Source organism: Amphiprion ocellaris, chromosome 3, assembly GCF_022539595.1.
Source record: "Amphiprion ocellaris isolate individual 3 ecotype Okinawa chromosome 3, ASM2253959v1, whole genome shotgun sequence".
Classification (NCBI taxonomy): domain Eukaryota; kingdom Metazoa; phylum Chordata; class Actinopteri; family Pomacentridae; genus Amphiprion; species Amphiprion ocellaris.
The window spans coordinates 22,430,806-22,449,739 of NC_072768.1; the positions used below are offsets into that span (position 1 = coordinate 22,430,806).

Genomic DNA, 18,934 nt, shown 5'->3' on the forward strand with positions numbered 1-18,934 from the left:
ATCTGCCGTGGTGTGAAAACAAAGCAGACCAAGGACAGGATTTATGATAGCAGATGCATGATTTTAGCATGAATTCAAATGCAAACTATGATTGAATTCAGCAGCTGATTGGAACTGTCAGGTAAGCGATCTTTCAAATGATCTATGTGGCACTTTAGCCGCAACGTTAAACCACCAGCCTAATCGTCTGGGTGCCACTCATGCTTCCAAAGTCACATCCACATGTATGCTAGGACAAGATGATCAGTTCTACACTTTTCCCATCAGTGGTTTTAATGTTGTGGCTGATTCGTGTATATTTATGCACAATAATTTGGCATTTCTATGCTGTGAGTGCAGAGATTTTACCTGATTAATCAGAAGTCATTTGGCACTTTTGCATTGAAATATCCAGAAACTTGGCTCGCTAACCATTTCCCATCAATATTACTATATAAACACCTCTTTCTCAACTATGTTTCATCTTTGTCCTGCTCCAAACCAAGCAAACAAGCTGCAGATGTAAAAGCAACGACACACTGGACAGTAACCTTGGCTGTTTCTGAGAGCAGAGGTTGTATAAAGAAATAAAGAGATGAATAAATATGAATCAGATTTATAGTCGTAAACCTTTTTTCACATCATGCTTAGCTTTAGTGGTAATAAATCTCAGTGGAGGAGCTCCAGTCATCCAGGACATGATCACAGCACTTTCTGGATATAAGGTAGGATTCATAAATAATGAATGAACAGCTGACAGCAGACCTCTGTCAAAGTATTTGGAAAATGGGTCCCAGTGGTTCAGATGGGCACATCACGATGCTGAAAGAACAGAAGAGGCTAAAGAAAAAGCCAAATATAGAAGCACTGGCAGAGACTTCAAACAGCTGCAGAAAATGGATTAAAGGCTTCCGTTCTCTATGAATTATTAAAATGAACAATTTATCTCATTCAGCACCCTCAGCCTGGCATGTGATTACTGTTGTGATGTTTAGGGTGAATGTGACTGGACAGGGAAAAAGTCACTGTGATGCTCTTCTTCTGCCACGACGGCTTCATCTGTCACATGTGTAAAAAGCGAGGCTGCTTTAGAGCTTCTCTGTGTTCACCAGAACATTCACTGGGCAGCTGGAGCTGTCAAAGCAATGTTTTCAGTTCTGCTCTCAAGGGCTCTGCCACTTGCATAATAACCTGAATGAAATGTTAATGTCAGCAAAGTTGACATCGCAACAAGGGAATTCTCAGGCTGAAACAGCAGCATAGTCAGACAACTCAGCTGCAGATCACCTCGAGCTGGTGAGATGCACTCATCTGTCTCGGCATTTCAAAATAATGCGCACGTAATGCCGTTATCTCTTGGCCTTAAAGTGATGTCGCTGTGGAATTTCATCAAAGTTGCCACAAGCCGTTGGAGCCTCGTCCCATGCAGCCACGGCTCTGCAACACGTTCACCTCAAAGCCACAGGAGGAGGAGGGTGGGACAACTTTGGAGGCTTTGAGGCTTGTGGACAGAGACCTTGGGGGCAGTGGTGGTCTGAGGCCACACAAGCCTGTTTTAACATGTCAACCAATTAATTCCATCTCTATGTGAACATAGATCACTCTGTTTTTTTTTAGCCTCTAAACTGAGTGACTGTGTCTCATCAGTGCCCTGATTAGGGTGCATCAATCTACAGATCTGTTCTAGTCTGGTTCTTTATGCTCTGCTGCTCGTACTGTGTCATCTAACATGCCATCGCTTCTTTTAGCCCTCCTGGTCTCTCATTCCTCTTGGTGAATCCTTTTATTTTGTAAAACATTTGGGAGCAATGACTGTTTTGAAGCCCCCAACCAATAATGTTGACTTGACTCTTTGTGTCCTCTATGATTAAAGCGGTTTTTGCTCAGATCCCCTCATGTGCAGACTAGTTTTATCTACATTTTGAGCTAAACAGAGCTGCAGCTGGTGATTACTCTCATTATAGGATAAGCTGTTGATTATGTAAATTCCCAGATTTGCCAAAAATATACTGAAATTAAAACGACAGAAGAAGAAGATCACCAGGAAATGAAGCTTCAGTCTTCTGTATAGCTGGTTTGTTTGTTGTGATCTACAGGATCTTCCCCAGTACCAGTACTACCCCTACCATCAGCAGCTCCACATCCTAAGACGCAGCAATGTGATGCATTCAGACGAAAAATGTCACAACCGTCCGTCTCAGCTCTCAGTGCTGTGAGGAAGGGAGTGAAGGACACACAAACCACAGCCCTGCAGCTTGCACACCGCCAACACAACACAACACACCATCCTGAGCCTCAGCCTTCCTCTGCGACAACCAGCCCAGCAGGCTCAGCTCTGGATGGATCTACACGATCCATTTCTTACCAGTGCGTCACGTTCACTGCTGCTGCTGCTGCACCACCGTGTCAGTCTCCACGCACACACACTGCAGCCCAGATGTGGTGTCCAGCATACGCCAGGCAACATCTGCAACCGCACATTTACGCATTATGTAAGAAAACGGCGTGACATTTATCCGAGACGGCGGCGGCGGGGTGAGGGAGGGAAGGAGGGAGGGGAAGGGAGGCTGGAACCCTGGGGTGCGTACAGGGCTGCTGGAAGGGAGGGGGGTCTGGACCGTGTCGATTCGTTTCTGTCACGATAAAAACGTGCTTGTGTGCTGCCGTGGTAGACGTGAAGCGGGGCTGCAGATGATGAGGTGACAGACAGCGAGCAGCCCCGCAGGACGGAGCGGTGACATTCACCAGAGCTGCTGCTGCTGCTGCTGCTGCTGCTGCTGCTGCTGCTGCTGTTACTGACAGCACAGCGCCAACACTGCAAACGAAAAGGAAGCCTTACCTCCTCCACCGTGCCTTCGGTCCCGCTGCTCCGTAAACCTCCCCGCTAGGAAACCCGCTTTTCTGACGAGGAAGAGCGGGCGAGCCGTGCGCCTCCTGACCAGAAAACTGCTGAATTGTACCGCAGGGAGAAGCTGTCGTGCGTAACAGTCCGCGCCGCGTATCCGGCTGCTCCACTCTCCAAAGCTGCTGCAGATATGATCCGTTGTTTGTTTGTTTGTTTGTTTGTTAGTTTGCCTTCTCTGCGTGTGTCGTAGTCCTGAGAGCTTCTGTTGTGGGTCCTCCCGTCACGTCGCCCTCCTCCCACAGCTCCTCTCTCCTCTCCGCTCTGCTCTCTCTCCTTTTTTTTCTGCGCGTCCACGCTCGCCGCAAGTCGCTGGCCTACTACCGCGCGTGCAACGGCGCTTGCGCGTCCACGTCGGTGGTAGGGTGGGAGCTTTATAACAGTGATAGGGGTGGGTCGGGTGGGTGGGTTGTGATTTGGGGAGGACTCTGATGTGGAAGAGCAGGAATTGTTTTCAACTGGAGAACTGGTGATTGAATTTGGATTTCATGTGTGTGTGTGTGTGTCTGTGTGTGTGTGTGTTTTTTTTTTTTTTTTGCAGGATCTGATGGCAGCCGGTGTCATTCAGCACATGACTGACAGGAGGGTGGGGTGTGGCCAGCATTGCAACCACCCCCACCACCCCCCACCACACACACACACACACACACACACACACACACACACACACACACACGCACACACACAGCTGCATGCATGAATCAGAGAGAGTAGCCTTTAAGATTTTACAATGTGATATTCTGCTGCCTGTGTTGACACATGTATAAGAATGTTCGCCCTAAAATCCACACCAGTACTGCATTCACAATAGCACACTTGCTTCTAAGCTTCATTTGATTTTCTAGTTTGTTCTCTGGTAGTCGTGCAGCCGTGCATGTTCAAGGAAAAGAGGAACAAGGGCTGAATAATCGTGGAAAAACTGCATTGTGATGTTTTGTTTTCATCAGATGTCTGGTCTAGACTAAATGATTAGTCTAGAATAATTGGGGAAGGTTTGTGGGAAAGTGCATCTGCATAGAAAAAAATACTACATTTCTAAAAGACCATGAAAAAGCCACCCGAAACACCTTTCTGATATGGTGTACCACTGGTAATATCCTTGTTTTTCTTTGGATGGCATTCAGATCTGACTTTGCACTCATCATGCAGATCTTTATGGTGCAGATTTCAATGGGCATACAAATTACTTGCGCTGCCTCATATAGGAGCTGTAATTGCAGTTATCAAAAGAGTATCTGTTTTTGGCTAATATCATTCTGTCCGTAGCTGAAATATATTTATACAACCCACTTCTCATTTCATTTTCTTGCAACCCAATCTGCCTTTTCAGTGTTTCTTTCCTGTTTCTGGCTTAGTGGTTTCCACTACTGGATAGAATACTGTGATATTTGGCGGCAACAGCGCCATCATGAGGTCAAAAATAAAAATGAGCGCATCGGTTTAAAAAATGCCTAAAAAGGGATAAGTTCACCTTTCAATGATAAACAATACGAAAGACTCAGCAGTAGAGGGAGGTTGGGGTGGATGGGTGGGTCAACAAACAGGTTGAGGAACATGTCCTCATGGTGTTTTCATAAGCTTCAAGATATATCATGGGGGGAAAAAAGCTGTCAATGCCACAGCTGAGGATTTCCGCCACGAACCTGATGACAGTCTCAAAAACGGGTTCAGACTTTTGGGAGTTTAAGCATAAATAATGCCATGTTAAACTACTTACCTGAGTTTTTAAAAAAAACTGCAAAAACATTAAGAATCATTGGATTTTAAAAGTCTAATCTTTTTCAGATCTTTCAACAGTCATTGAACTACTCCTATGTGACATTCACTTCTGTCAGGACACGTCGCCAAATCTTGGCTTAAAATTATATTTCATCAAATACACTTCATTCCATGTGTCTCATTAAAAAATGGTGAAAATGATAACCTGGTCTCCCTAAGCAGATTCTGTTAAAAAAAAAGAAAAAAGAAAAACAGTCTCCACTATTCGTCACCTGACAAAAATTCTGTGACTTTTCAACTGAACTGCAGGCAGTGTTTTAAAAAAAGAAGATAGGAGACAAGTATGGAACCAAATAACAATTATAAGTGGTGAAATATCTATAATATGAAAATTTTTCCAGTTTTTATAATACTGGTAACATTTGGGGGCACTTGCAAAGACGTTGTACACATTTAGTAAAATAAATCAAAGAAATTCAACTTTTGTTTTTCTTTGTTTTATTTTTCTGCCAAGGAACACAGCAGAGTTATGTGACGACTGGCGTTGGTTTGTCTGTTTGTCTGTTTGTCTGTCCGTTCGCAACATTACTCAAAAACGGACAAACGGATTTGGATAAAATTTCCAGGGAAGGTCAGAAATGACACAATGACCAAGTGATTAGATTTTGGCAGTGATGTAGCTTATAGTCTGGATCCATGAATTTTTGTATCATTGCGAGATAGCGGTAAGACTCAATGTAACTATGACAACAATTCAACACTATGTCAGCTGCCTGCTGATGATCACATGATTGCAATCCAACTACAAATCGACCGCTGCGGACCACAAATTTTTTAAAGATTCCATCCGTCGGACTGAGCAGCCTTGGCAGAGTACTGCATTCTCCGAGTGCTTTTCTTGTTATTTACGGAATCATGCCTATATCATTCTGCACAGGAGACACTTTGGAGGTCTCTGTACTTCTAGTCTAGTGAAAATGAGTGAGGAAAAATGTGACGGGAACAAAATATGCCCAGAAACTCCTCAGAGTTCAGAGGATTCATTTTGTGTACTTGTTTGATCAAAATACCTGATATTTTTGTTGCATGCTAATAATGTTATCATGCTCATATGCGAAGCTAAGATTGTAAAAGTGGTTAACATTAGATCTTCTAACATGAGTACAATTTTATTGCGAGCATGTTAGCATTCTGCTGTTAGCATTTAGCTCAAGTACAACATCAGAGAGCTGGAAATGAATCATTGGCTGACTGATACCAAAACAGAATATATAAATAGCTACAGGTGAGCAAATAAAGGGAGCATTAAGACGTTGATTCATTCTTGTTTTACTATGGAAACAAACTGTGGAATATTTCTGTGATTTCAAGAATGAGTAACTGTTTTGTTTTTTTTTTACTCTGCAAGGCGTGTAGTGACAACAAGCTCTGTGAGTCAATACTGTCTTCCACAACACACCTTCCTGTCAAAATGGATTTGTCATTTGAAAGGTCAGTGTAGTTTCATTTTCACTATCACCGTGGGGGTGTTCAGTGAAATCCAACTCTTTTTGAGTTGTAGATACACGACACACAGCGAATCTATGGTGAATCTAATTAGAGAAGATTTAGCAGCAGATCTCACATAAACCGCTCCAGGGCTGCTGCTTCTTGACAGACAATACCTCTGCTGGCAGGGGATTGACTCTATTTACCTTCAAGTGTGTGTGAGGGGAGAATGGGATCACCACACTCCTGTGGCGAGTTTGAAAACATCCCACCTGTTTTTCACGGGATCAGTTTCCAGCCTGGTGACATATTTACCAGCCAGACATGTTGAAAAGGAAATCCTCCCTTCGGCCCTGAAAGTTGGAATCCTACTCCGCGTTGTGGGGCCCTGATTTACACATTCAGGCCAGCGCCAGGGTCCAAAATGACAGGAGCTTCACGTTAAATTACAGAGACAATAGCTGAGGGCAGAGGGAGGCCTGACGGAGACTAGAAAGGCTGGAATGGTGGGTAGCATAGCCAGGAGGCCAACCTTTCTGTCAACCAGAAAACGGAGATGGGATGAAAAAAAATGGCGTCCTCAAAAACAGAAACAGCCACAACAAAGGAGCCCTTGGTATTTTTGTGACTATGACGTTTGGAAGTTTTTCTGTGTGTACAAAGTAAGAGTCATACAAGATGAAATGGCAGCAAAATCTGCCTCCCAGCACCTCAAAAGCTCACTAATATACATGTTTTATATCATTTTGAGTGTGTCAGTTCCAGCGTGTGCACTGAGCAAATCTGTCAGCTGACAATAACTTGATATTTAGGTCCCTCATAAATGAAGGAATGGTATCTGATTTAACTCAGTCAGAAAGCAAATAAGCATATTTTCCACAAGGGTCAAACGTTTTCTAAAATTTTGTATTCATAAGATGTACATTTAACGACAGTGTATGCAAAGAAGTGTTCAATAGTCTATTAAATAGATACAACGTGAAATTCAGTTCAGTAAATGTGAATAAACAGGATATAAAGAACACAATCCAAGCATGATATTGTGAAATAAGGACAAATTTCAGCCCATTGTGATGGTTATTCAGCCCTGATTATTTTTGTAAAAACAAGATTTTTTATTTTTTACCTCAAAATGAACATTTGGTCCCATGTAAACTTTCCCTCAGTATTTTTCTTCAATTGTTGGGGTTATGTAACCTAGAGTGCAAATTATTACTTCTCTAATAAAATTATTCTTTTTTCTTTTTCTTTTTCTTTTTTTTTTTACCATGTATTTAAATATTATTTATTTGATTACTTCAAACAACAATGACAACAATGATATATAAAGCAATAAAGTCTGTCCCGGAGTCTATCCCACTGGGGAAAAAATCCCCACTATTCAAATAATGTAGGAAAAAAGAAGTGTGATTTTGTCTTTGTTACTGAGGATGTGGATTTTTAGTGAGGCTTTTTACTATTTTCAATTTCTGGTTATTCTAAAGTCCCAACTATACAATTCACCTAATGACATTTTTTTCCCCATAAAGTCACCTTCATCATTAACTGACACAGCTCAGTTATGGGATTTGTCATTGCTTCACTTTAAACAAGCAAACAGATAATTAACAGGTCATCATACTCTACTTTTACACCTCTAAAGAAACTGGTCCCAAACTGCTCAATTCCACAGTGAATAATGGTATAAAGACTATTTAAAAGTACACTATTGTTCAAAAGTTTGGGGTCACTTAGGAATGTTCTTGTCTTTGAAAGAAAAGCTGCTTTTTTAATGAAGATAACATTAAATTAATCAGAAATACAATCTAGACATTCTTAATGTGGTAAATGACTATTCTAGCTGGAAACAGCTGATTTTTAATGGAATATCTCCATAGGAGTACAGAGGAACATTTCCAGCAACCATCATTCCTGTGTTCTAATGCTACATTGTGTTAGCTAATGGTGTTGAAAGGTTAAATGATGATTAGAAAACCCTTGTGCAATTATGTTAGCACATGAATAAATGTGTGAGTTTTCATGGAACACATGAAATTGCCTGGGTGACCCCAAACTTTTGAACAGTAGTGTATGTCTGGGCAGTTTTGTGCCATGTACAAAAATTTGTTTTGTACAAATGTAAGAAAATCCCACAATCTCACCACCACCTAAGATGACACAATGTCTGACACCTGTCTCATTTCCCAGCCACGATTCCTTAATCATCCCTCCATTTCAAAATCCACTGCTAATTTTACTTTGTGTCATAGTTTCCTTATTATGTCTGATGATGTGACTTTGAGAAAACTCTGTGATTCATGACATCGGGAACAAAAATAGAATGTAGCTGTAAAGGTAAATTTGTTGAGTCACTGGGCCTGTTACCGCATGATATTTTCTGAGAATTGCAGAAAAAGATGCATATGGAGAGACTGAGACTATTTTGCTGGGCCAAAAACCACCGAATTGATCAAGTTAGTGCCACTTTAAATTCTAGTCATCACCACATCAAGACAGAGTAAGAAAATTCATTCATTTATGGTTTATGCAGTGATATAATCACACACACTGTCTGCTGTGGTTGTATGCCAAAAATACTAAGTATAGAAGCAGTTACTAGTATGTTTGGCATGTCTGCTATGAAAAAGAAGCAGAATTTTTGCACAAGAGGTACTTTCTACATCGGTTACTTGGGTACTTTGACCTTCCACAAAGGGCCGATCACTGCACTCATTCTGGTAGTTGTGAAAGTGAAACTAGAAGAGTTTGACAGTATGGCTGTGTGTGAATGTTTGGTTTATGTGTGGAGTCCTGCCATCCTCCTGTATGATTGGTGGCCTGTCACCCCAGCCACCTATATTTCACCTGCGCGCTGAACAAACCTTTGCCACTGCATTGATTTTTATAGGCACCAATAAAAATCCCTTTGGAGGCCTCAAGCTAAATAATTACAACAACATAAGCGCTTTTAGTGATTCCAAACAACTAGCGGCCAGAGGAGAATAGATCACTCACATCAATCACTCAGCCATCAGCCGGTGTGTCAAAACAGTGTAGCTTTTGGCTTGAAGAGGTTCGTGGTGAAAAGTCACAGAGTGGCTGTTGTGGGTTCAGCTCAAATGTCAAAAATTACACTCTGCAGTCAGAACAATGCTGATTTGTGAATGTGCTATAAAGAGTGTCTTCAGGGATGCAGGAGGAGCTGTGATCCAGCTTCAGAGCAGACACTGGGGCCAACAAAACAAATCAAAACGCAGCATACTCCTCATCTGTGAATAAACAGTGTGGTGTTACAGTTTATTTACTGAGGCGCTGCAGCTGCAGCTCTCCACTTTCCTGTGACAATCCCCAGAGAACAATGTGATGATGTGATTATTTTTGATAATCTCAAGGTAAGCTGCCAGGCTTTGGCAACCCTGGGCTGTATGACTGAGAGGAAAACCTCAAACAAGAAACAAAGAGTTTTTTTTCTACAACGTTGCAACACTGTAAATCCATTCAACAGACATATAAGTCAGTGCAGGATGGTCTGTAGAAGTGAGAGGAGTTTTTAATTTGACAAAATGAACTAACGTCAAGGTCCTGTTAGTGGCAGCTCTGGATGTTTTCATCACATCACGTGGAGAAGGAATTTGGCTGTTTGAGAAGGGACGTGTGAGAGAATTTTAATGGCTAAGCAAGATTATTCATCATAATGTTGAATCAACCCAGGCTTTACAAAAAATCTCTTCAGTTTCAGCAGCAACTCATTAATTTTACCAAGTGAAAAACTTTTCCCAACAGTGGATTTAACCTCTACTCAAAGCACAAATTTGTCACATTTAGTGATGCAAATGCTCAGGGTGAGCATTTGCATCTTCCACATTTGTGGAACAATAACTGGAATAAATAGAGGAATACTCATCAGTAGTAAATCCAAGGACAGAGATGAAGCACACTGCTTGATTGAAAAGCAACCACACACACATCACCTGACCAGAGATATCAGAGGTCAGGGTCAGCTACAGTACAACACCCCCACAGACAAACTCTGAGAGCTGATTATCACACCCACCATAAATCAGCCTGCTTTAGCAGCTTGGAGGATTTCTTCTTTTATACAGAAGCATAGTCGATGTTTGAAGAATCATGTCTAGATGGAGTATAATTATTCCCACAGTAGATGCTACATACTATAAACAGAATGTAAATAGGCCACCTCTTTACTTCACATCTAGGACAAGGGCTCCCCCTGGTGGTCAAAAGCCAGCACACATGTAGGCTGTGAAAACACGAGGGAGGAAATAGCTTATATTTAACCAATAGAGGCCTTTTAATTTATTAGATTCCTGAAACCAGCAGGATCATTTATGTTGGACAAATAACAGAGGAGATGGGTTAAGAAGTGTCCTGTATCTCTATTAAAGCCTGGTATGAAGAGGAACCTCCCAAACATTGACAGTTGATAGGCAAAGAAATGTGACGTATTAAAGGAAAAACCTGAACGCATGACTGTTACAGTGGAGGCTCCACTCCATTACCTTGGTTTTAGTCCACTTGTCTCCTTTAAGCAGGGGTGTCAAATTCATTTTAGTTCAGGGCCTGCATACAGCCCGATTTGATCTGAAGTGGGCCAGACCAGCAAAATCACAGCATAATAACCTTTAAATAAATAATCACAACTTCATATTTTTCACTTTGTTTTAGCACAAAAAAGTACAATTCTGAAAATACTCATAATCAACCAAAATCCAGTGAAATTCGCTGGATTTTGGTAGATTTTTTTTTTAATGTTCTTAAAGAAAATATTAGAAGTTTTGCTAATATATATGTAATCACTTTAGATATTTTTAGGATTTTGGGGGGAAGATTTTTACTCATTTTTTGAAAATATTTACAAGAATTTTCTTGCCAATTTTGGGAGATTTTTTTTTTTTTTTTAAATAAAACTTTTAAGGGAAACATTTAAGGAATTATTGGAATTTTCTTCCTGAAGGTTTTGCAAATCTTCAGAAATTTGGGGAATTTTTTTGCTGAATTTTTGGATTTTTTTCCAGACAAGGAAACAATATTTTTTGGTGCCCATAAATGAAGACAACAGGAGGGTTAAAAATGCCTGGACTGTGAAGTTGGCCTGCAATATCAAAATAATCTGCCATCATTCAGAACCATCTCAGTCTGGCAAATGTTCCACTCCCTCCACTCCCCTTAAATAAGGCATCCCCTACAATTCCTTGCTAAGGCTCCTCTTAATTTCTCTGTGTATGATCTCCCTTGATTACATTTTTAAATAAACATCCCTTACTACTTTTATGTTGATGATATACAGTTTTACCTGCCAGACTGAGCCTCTTCTGCTGTCTTGTGCTTTGTCCTCTGTCTGATAATGTGCAAGATGTAGTCAAAGTTGTGTTTCATATAATTTTGTGTTTTTAAATCCTTCCTATTTTACAACTCAAGTAAATTCACATCATAAATAACACTTTTGTGTTGCTGTATAAAAACAGTGACTTGACCAGATTAAAAGTTTTTGAGCATTTGCAGATGTATTGTAAATGTTGGTGTTTTTTTGTTTTTGTTTTTTTTGTTTTTTTTTTAACTTGAGTAATACTAATACTGAAAAAAAGAGAAGGATAAACGATTTGGCTCTCTGAACTGATATTTAAGTATTCCCCTCTCTCTCGTTCATATTTTAATATCTTGTTTGTACTATGCGACGTTGTTATAATTTGTAATTGGGTTTATTATACTTATTAACTTGTTTGTTTCCATTAGTATTGACGCAGCTAAGGTCTCACTGATTTCAGTCTTACATACTTGTGCAATAAGTAGGCGCACCTGAATGACCCGCATTTCGACGTCACTAGTACGCGCCAAACAGGGAGCTCTTCATTGGTAAGCACTTTTGGATTTTATTTTCTTTTTACAAAATAATATTTTAGCACAGTCTTATTTAATGTGTTGATCTTGATCGGTGAGTGAAATGTTTTCAAACAGTAGTAGCTGCTGGCTGAGTGTAAATGTATCAAAGTGCAGCTGTCAAAAAATTCTGTTGATTCATCTCCGTTTGTATGAAGTTAGCTCGCTAAACGTTTATCTCACGTTACGAATAAACCTTTTTCAAACGGTTTCAGTTCATTAACTAGAACCTAAACAAACTAAAATATAGATGTAGGCGTTTAATACCAACCTCGGACATGTCTGAGTCTTTGTTAGTTAGCGAGTCACAGTTGAGTCTCTTCCACTCAGACAACCAGCCGCAGACGACGGAGCAAATCTGTAGATACTATCCTAACTAGCTAATGTCAGGTTTACTCCAGTAAACTTCCATGTATTCGTAAATACAACCAGGTAATTTTTAAATTTTGTTTTCCACAGTGCCGGGGTTTGACTGCAGTCTCAAATAATGGTGAGTAACTCGATTGTCAATTGTTTAATTGAATATGTATTGGATTTGTATTGATTTTGCTACTGTCTTCCTCTCTGCTCCTGTAAGAAAAAACAAAGTGCAGCCAGTCATCTGCTCTGTGTTCTGCCCTCAGGCCCCTGCGATCTTGTGATGGGGCCTGATATTTGTGGATGAAAACAAACAGTGTGTTAATTATTATTTCTCAGCTCCTGGCTCATTAGATAGCTGGAAATTCTGTGAGTTGATGCTGCATGAAACTGAGGCCATGCACATTTCTCTAAAGACACTGAAGTACAAATCTGAGGAAGGGTCAAAGAAAATTAAATTGAGTATTCACTTAATTAGTGAATAGCAAGCAATGTGAATGTGAAGGATGATAAGCAAGGCATCTGATCCAGGATAATAATACCCTGTATTACAGTTCACTTATTTCAGTGTCAGATTGTCCACAGACGGATCCTTTCCTTTTCATATTAGCATTTCATTTCTTATTGTTCTTACCTTATTTATTTAACTGAACAATCACCGGTTTTGTGATGTTTTTTCAATGCCAGTATACCGAAATGTAATGAACACATGTTGAGTGCAATTCACATCTTTAAGTTTTGATCTTTGCTTTTTAATATAATGCATTTGATACTTTGATGCGTTAATGCTCCATCAGATGCTTTAAATCCAGGATACAGTGAACTGAAGCTCAGCTTAAAAGAAATGTTGCAAATCAAATTTCATTTGCATATTTGTCCCAGATCCTTCAATCTTAGTCAATAAGGCCACCGCCAGCCTCTAGAATAGACTGACTCTACTAACATTTAGTATTCTGGTGAAGGTGGTTGAGAGTGCTGATTGCAGAGTTCTGGTTACTTTCGGTCGTATTCTGTTGAACTGACTTCACCATTAAATAGATATGGTTTGCACTGTTCTTTCTAAGTATCTATACACAGATGTAAATATTTGCTAGTGACCCTTACAGCACTAAATTGTTTCTTGTAGTAGCAGTTTTTTTTTAAAAAAGCACCAAAATTCAAAGAAATGTTTCCCTCAGTGACAGCACTCAGTAGGATTGTTAAGGCTTCGGTTCACATTTTATCTATGAATCTGTAACACATCTGTATGTTTTTAACTGAATATACAGCGCGATACACTGAACTTTTTCTGGTCTGAAGTTTTGAAGTTAAGTAAGTCCTGATTATCTTCATCTATTTTCTTTTTCAGTCTCGTCGGTATGATTCACGAACAACCATCTTCTCACCTGAAGGTAAAAACCACTCATTAAAGGATCTGATGAGGCTGCAAAATGCACAATATTTGAAAACTTGTTTTTTTTCTTCTTCTGGTATATATTGTTTGAAGCATTTTTTCACCCTATATGTAACTTTTATATATTTTAAGCAAGAATCAGGCATCTTGGTTGCATTTTTCTTTTTTTTTTTTTGCTTTTTATTGCATTGTCCTCATCTAAAGAGCACTCTGTGAAATTTGCAGGACGTCTGTACCAGGTTGAGTATGCCATGGAAGCCATCGGTCACGCTGGCACCTGCCTGGGAATTTTAGCTAATGATGGAGTACTGCTGGCTGCTGAGAGGAGGAACATCCACAAGCTGCTGGATGAAGTGTTTTTCTCAGAGAAAATCTACAAGCTGAATGAGTGAGTCACTCAAAAACATTCATCATGTCTTCTTGTTCATACAGTAGTTTTAAGTTCTTTTGTTCAGACATAAAATGAATAGACAGATGTTGATTACCTTGACAGCTTAGGTGAAAACCTTCACCTTCTTCAGAAACATCTTACTGACAGCGTGTGACGTGTCAGCCGGTGGTGAGACGCTTCTGAATAAGGTGGAAGTTTTCACCTAAACTGTCAAGGTAATCAACATCTGTCTATTCATTTTATGTCTGAACAAAAGAACTCGAAACTACTGAGCGAGTCACTTCTGCTTCACTCTGTCTCTTTTTTGTAGAATTGGTTAGCCTTGCACAAATACACTTAGCTCTCTATACAATAGTTTGTGCATCCTGAGTAAATTACATCCCTTTCAGATTTTTGAAGTGAAAATTAAATACACTCCCACTAGCCAACAGACACTAAAAAACAAAAACACTTTTTATTCAAATGTTAATGTACTATTGCTTTTTATGTTATGATCTTCAAAAATAGCAGAATTAAAAAATAATTCTAGTTATACTGTGTACAGATTTACTTTAAAGGCCATAAACTCAGACTTTCTTCAGTCTACATTACTGGAAATGTAGCAACAGATTTTTTCAAGCAACCTGTGAGTGCACTGATGTTTCCATTACCTCACAGAGACATGGCATGCAGTGTGGCAGGAATCACATCAGATGCCAACGTGCTGACCAATGAGCTCAGGCTTATAGCACAGAGGTAAGTTTTAGCACTTAGTCTCCTCAGCAGTGATTGCAGTAGCCTAAATTTTTGCTTCATATGATGGCCTATGTTGTTTTTACAGATACCTGCTGCAGTACCAGGAGCCAATCCCCTGTGAGCAGCTGGTCACGGCGCTGTGTGACATCAAACAGGCCTACACGCAGTTTGGAGGTACAGAGCAACACCACCCAGTTCTGTTCTTTTATCTATATTTAGATGTTACTTACTAATGAGACCAGCCTGAGATCATCTATGCAGTGACCAGAATATGGGTTTATATACATTACCGTTCAAAAATTTGGGGTCACTTAGAAATGTCCTTATTTTTGAAAGAAGTGCAGTTTTTTTTTTTTCAATGAAGATAACATTAAATGAAGCAGAAATGCAATGTAGACATTGTTAATCTGGTAAATGACTTCTAGCTGGAAACTGCTGATTTTTAATGAAATATCTCCATAGGGGTACAGAGGAACATTTCCAGCAACCATCACTCCTGTGTTCTAATGCTACATTGTGTTAGCTAATGGTGTTGAAAGGCTAATTGATGATTAGAAAACCCTTGTGCAGTTATGTTAGCACATGAATGAAACTGTGAGTTTTCATGGAAAACATGAAATTGCATGGATGACATCAAACTTTTGAACAGTAGTGTATATAGTGATATTTGGTTTAACTGTCAAAGTGATGTGTGCGGCTAATTTGTTTCCCTGTCCTGTTAGATACTGACAAACTAATCCAGGAGTCAAATTTCTCTGTCAGGTTGGAATCACTGAGTAACATGTAAAGTAAAATATTTAAAGAGACTTGTCCTGCAAGACTCATTATACATTGATTTGGTGCAGCAAAGTTTCCTGAATCCCTAGTATCAGAATGGCCAGTACAAAGTTAGCATGATGCCGGATAGCTGCAGCTGTAATTTTGCATCTCTGAATGCTAAACTTATCTTTTCTCTGCTCCGACTGCTGTAATTTAATTATTGTCATATTAGAAAAAATACAGAACAATTGTGCATTGTAAATTCTGAAAAATATTTGGCATTAAAAACAAAGATAGATGGAACGTAACAGACAACTCGGCTGTGTGTGTGTGTTCTCACAGGAAAGCGCCCGTTTGGTGTGTCGCTGCTCTACATGGCCTGGGATAAACACTACGGCTTCCAGCTCTACCAGAGTGACCCCAGTGGAAACTATGGAGGCTGGAAGGCCACTTGCATCGGAAACAATAGCGCTGTAAGTTTTACAGGAGTATGTCAGCGCTCTGGTGCAGCTGTCTGCAACCAGAACATCATTTAAAACTGTTTAAATTCTACAGGAGTATGTGGACGTGATTCTTTGCAATCACTGGATAAACCAGACTAAAACACCAGATGCATATTCAGAGTTACAGAGCCCATATTCTGATCTAAGGTTTTTCCTTTTCCTTCAATGCATTATAAAGCTGCTTGTTTGTGCATATAAAAGTCCACACCTAAGCGAGTTATTCTCTCCTACACAAAACACCTCTCCTTACTTGCATTAAAAGCCTCATTTAAAGTCCAGGCTTTTCCTCTGTGACTTATCTATGTCGCTATGTAATACATTTGCATAATGTTGGCGAATACCTGATCAAAGAATGAGCAGCTGCCTCCCAGTCTGCTATTTGATGTCATTAGCGACACTTCAGCAAGAGGAATGTCTTTCTGCCCATCCTCACAAATCTGAGTTCTAGTATGTAACCATTGTTAAAACACTGACCAATCAGAGCAGACTGGACTTCTCTAAGAGGTCATTTTAATAAGACAGGAGATAAAAAGGAATGTTTCAAACACTATGAAAAGAGGTGCTGCAGAAATGCATTGTGATTTCAAATAATGTGTTTTTTGAACAATAAAGCATATCAATTATTCTAGTAGATCCCCAAAAATAGAATTACAAGCCTGTAAATATGCATAATTCTATCTCTTGAAGGGAGGATATTCTAAAACTGCTTTTCCAGACCCTAACACTAGAGGGCGAAGCTGCACACAGGTTCTTGACAAAGACTAGAAGCCCACAGTAAACACTGGTGCTGTGACCTACATAGTGCTGACGCTTGGGGAAGCTAATTGTGTAACTTTCAATTCATGGTGGCTTCGCTAATCTCAGTGGCACTTTACATGGCCACAGTCAAAGTATTGTGGGTGGCAGAGCCTCCTCAGAGCACACTTTTGTCCAAGAGTCGTTACATGAGTAACATGAGTGCATGCATGTTTTGTCTGAGTGTCAATACTGAGCGAACACACCTGATACTGACCATTTTCTTTCTGCAGTCAGTACCTTAGGATGTGGAAGATTTGACCGACAGAGATGCACGAAAGAGGAAAACTTGAACTTTACAGTCTATGTGATCTCCACAGTCTTAAATGTCTGCAAAGCCCACTTTGCACATGTCCCTCCATAAATCCTGCATCACTGTCAAGGGTGCAGTTTTGAGACTTTTTCAGATGAATTTTACCATCTCACTCTGCTCACTCACAGGCAGCTGTCTCGATGCTGAAGCAGGACTACAAGGAAGGAGAGATGACTCTTTCTTCAGCTCTGGCCCTTGCTATTAAAGTTCTCAATAAAACCATGGACGTCAGCAAGCTGTCTGCAGAAAAGGGTGAGGACTTGAGTAGAGGCATGCTCGTAAATTGGAGGATTCAAAAATGAGATTTGTGGCATTAAAATGGTACATACTTTCAAAGCAACTGGACAACACAGTACTTTATTTAAATCCTGTTGTCCCGCTGAGATAAAGATTCTGAAGAACTATGAAGAGTGAATGTGAGCTGTAAACACAAACAAGTGGGCATAATTGTTCAACATGTTGTCTGAGACTACAGATGCATGATCTGTTTCAAAAGGTTGACTCTTATATTTTTTCATTCTTTGCTTCAGTGGAGATCGCCACCCTGACCCGCGAGAACCGTAAGACCTGCATCAAGGTGCTGAAGCTGAAGGAAGTGGAGGAGCTGATCAAGAAGCACGAGGCAGAAGAGGCCAAAGCCGAGAAAGACAAGAAGGAGAAGGAACAGAAAGAGAAGGACAAGTAGTGACGTCTGTCCAGACTTTAAGTTTTGTCTTTGAGAAGAATGAATGTAAGTTTGAGAGCTTGTAGGTTTGCATGTGCTGTTTCTTAAAATAAAGCCAAATGATAAATAAGTGGCTAAAATTTTTTTCTTACTTGCTTGTTATTAGTTAGACAGTAACAACATTTTACATGTTCTATGTTGTAGAGTTTAAAGAAATCCTTCACTTTATTCACAGTCAGAGCTACAAATACTATTATTATTTCGCCAAGGAATGGCAGAGGTCAAAGAGAAGTGATATAACCAAAGTGGTGTAGAGCACTTTTTTGTTGCATGTTTCAGCCCACTTTAAAGGTTTAAGTCATTTTAATAAACATCTGTGGATTTACAGAAGAAAACAATATGGGATTAGATCTACATGTGTTCTAGAGCAGCACAGATGGTATTAATGCATTCAGCATCAATTGTGTAATGTATACTTTAATCTGTTACGAAATTGGAGACCACAATTACACAATAATTTATATGTTTTATATGTTTATATGTTAAACCAGATCTGTTGGGTATTTCCCAGTCCTAACTGTAATGCAGGACGTTGGCTGACTTTCTATCAGGTGCTTTCTTCCTTGTTTAGCTGAGGTGACTGGAGGAGGAGTCATGGCGCCAATTTTAAGCACACATTTATATTATTTTATGGCAATAACATTCATTTAGTGCAGTCAAAAGCTGTATTTTTATAAAAGCACCATCAAAGTACAGTGTAGATAGTTACAGTTAGCGATGGACCTACAGATAAGCTTAAAAGTGAGTTTGAGCTCATTGTCAGCAACCTTTTATTATTATTTTTATCAGCCCTCAATTTTACTGTTTTGGGTCACTGTTACTGCTCTGAAATGTCATTTTTGGTCACAGTAGGCAGCTGTATTCAGAGAAGAAGCTCCTGTGTATCACCTGCACCTGCAGTGGATCCTCTGGCTGGCAAGGTTTCCAGGCAGAACACTGCATTGCAACAAGGTGATCAGCGTCAGTGATTGGTGTAGTAACTGCTCTGTAGCTTTCAAC

The 18,934-nt window shown here is 39.9% G+C and overlaps 2 protein-coding genes across 18 annotated transcripts in view; one reads left to right on the forward strand and one right to left on the reverse strand.

Moving 5' to 3' along the window:
- Window positions 1–3,199, reverse strand: part of LOC111570087 (unconventional myosin-IXAa-like) — a 151,119-nt gene extending 147,920 nt beyond the window's left edge. For 11 of the 17 annotated variants that reach the window (XM_055008735.1, XM_055008733.1, XM_055008732.1 and 8 more), the window contains exon 1: window positions 2,819–3,198. The gene's annotated coding sequence lies outside the window, so the exon portion shown is untranslated. Of the gene's footprint in view, window positions 1–2,344; window positions 2,475–2,818 lie in introns of those variants that run through there. The other 6 variants (XM_055008741.1, XM_055008738.1, XM_055008736.1 and 3 more) reach the window with 3 other exon arrangements.
- Window positions 3,200–11,862: 8,663 nt separating this feature from the next.
- LOC111583743 (proteasome subunit alpha type-4-like) lies at window positions 11,863–18,005 on the forward strand. Its single transcript, XM_023292956.3, has 9 exons — window positions 11,863–11,941; window positions 12,425–12,455; window positions 13,671–13,713; window positions 13,941–14,103; window positions 14,764–14,841; window positions 14,927–15,015; window positions 15,943–16,073; window positions 17,340–17,463; window positions 17,742–18,005. Exons 2-9 carry the CDS (start codon window positions 12,453–12,455, stop codon window positions 17,894–17,896), a joined length of 786 nt encoding a protein of 261 aa, XP_023148724.1. The 5' UTR covers window positions 11,863–11,941; window positions 12,425–12,452; the 3' UTR covers window positions 17,897–18,005.
- The last annotated feature ends 929 nt before the right edge of the window (window positions 18,006–18,934 follow it).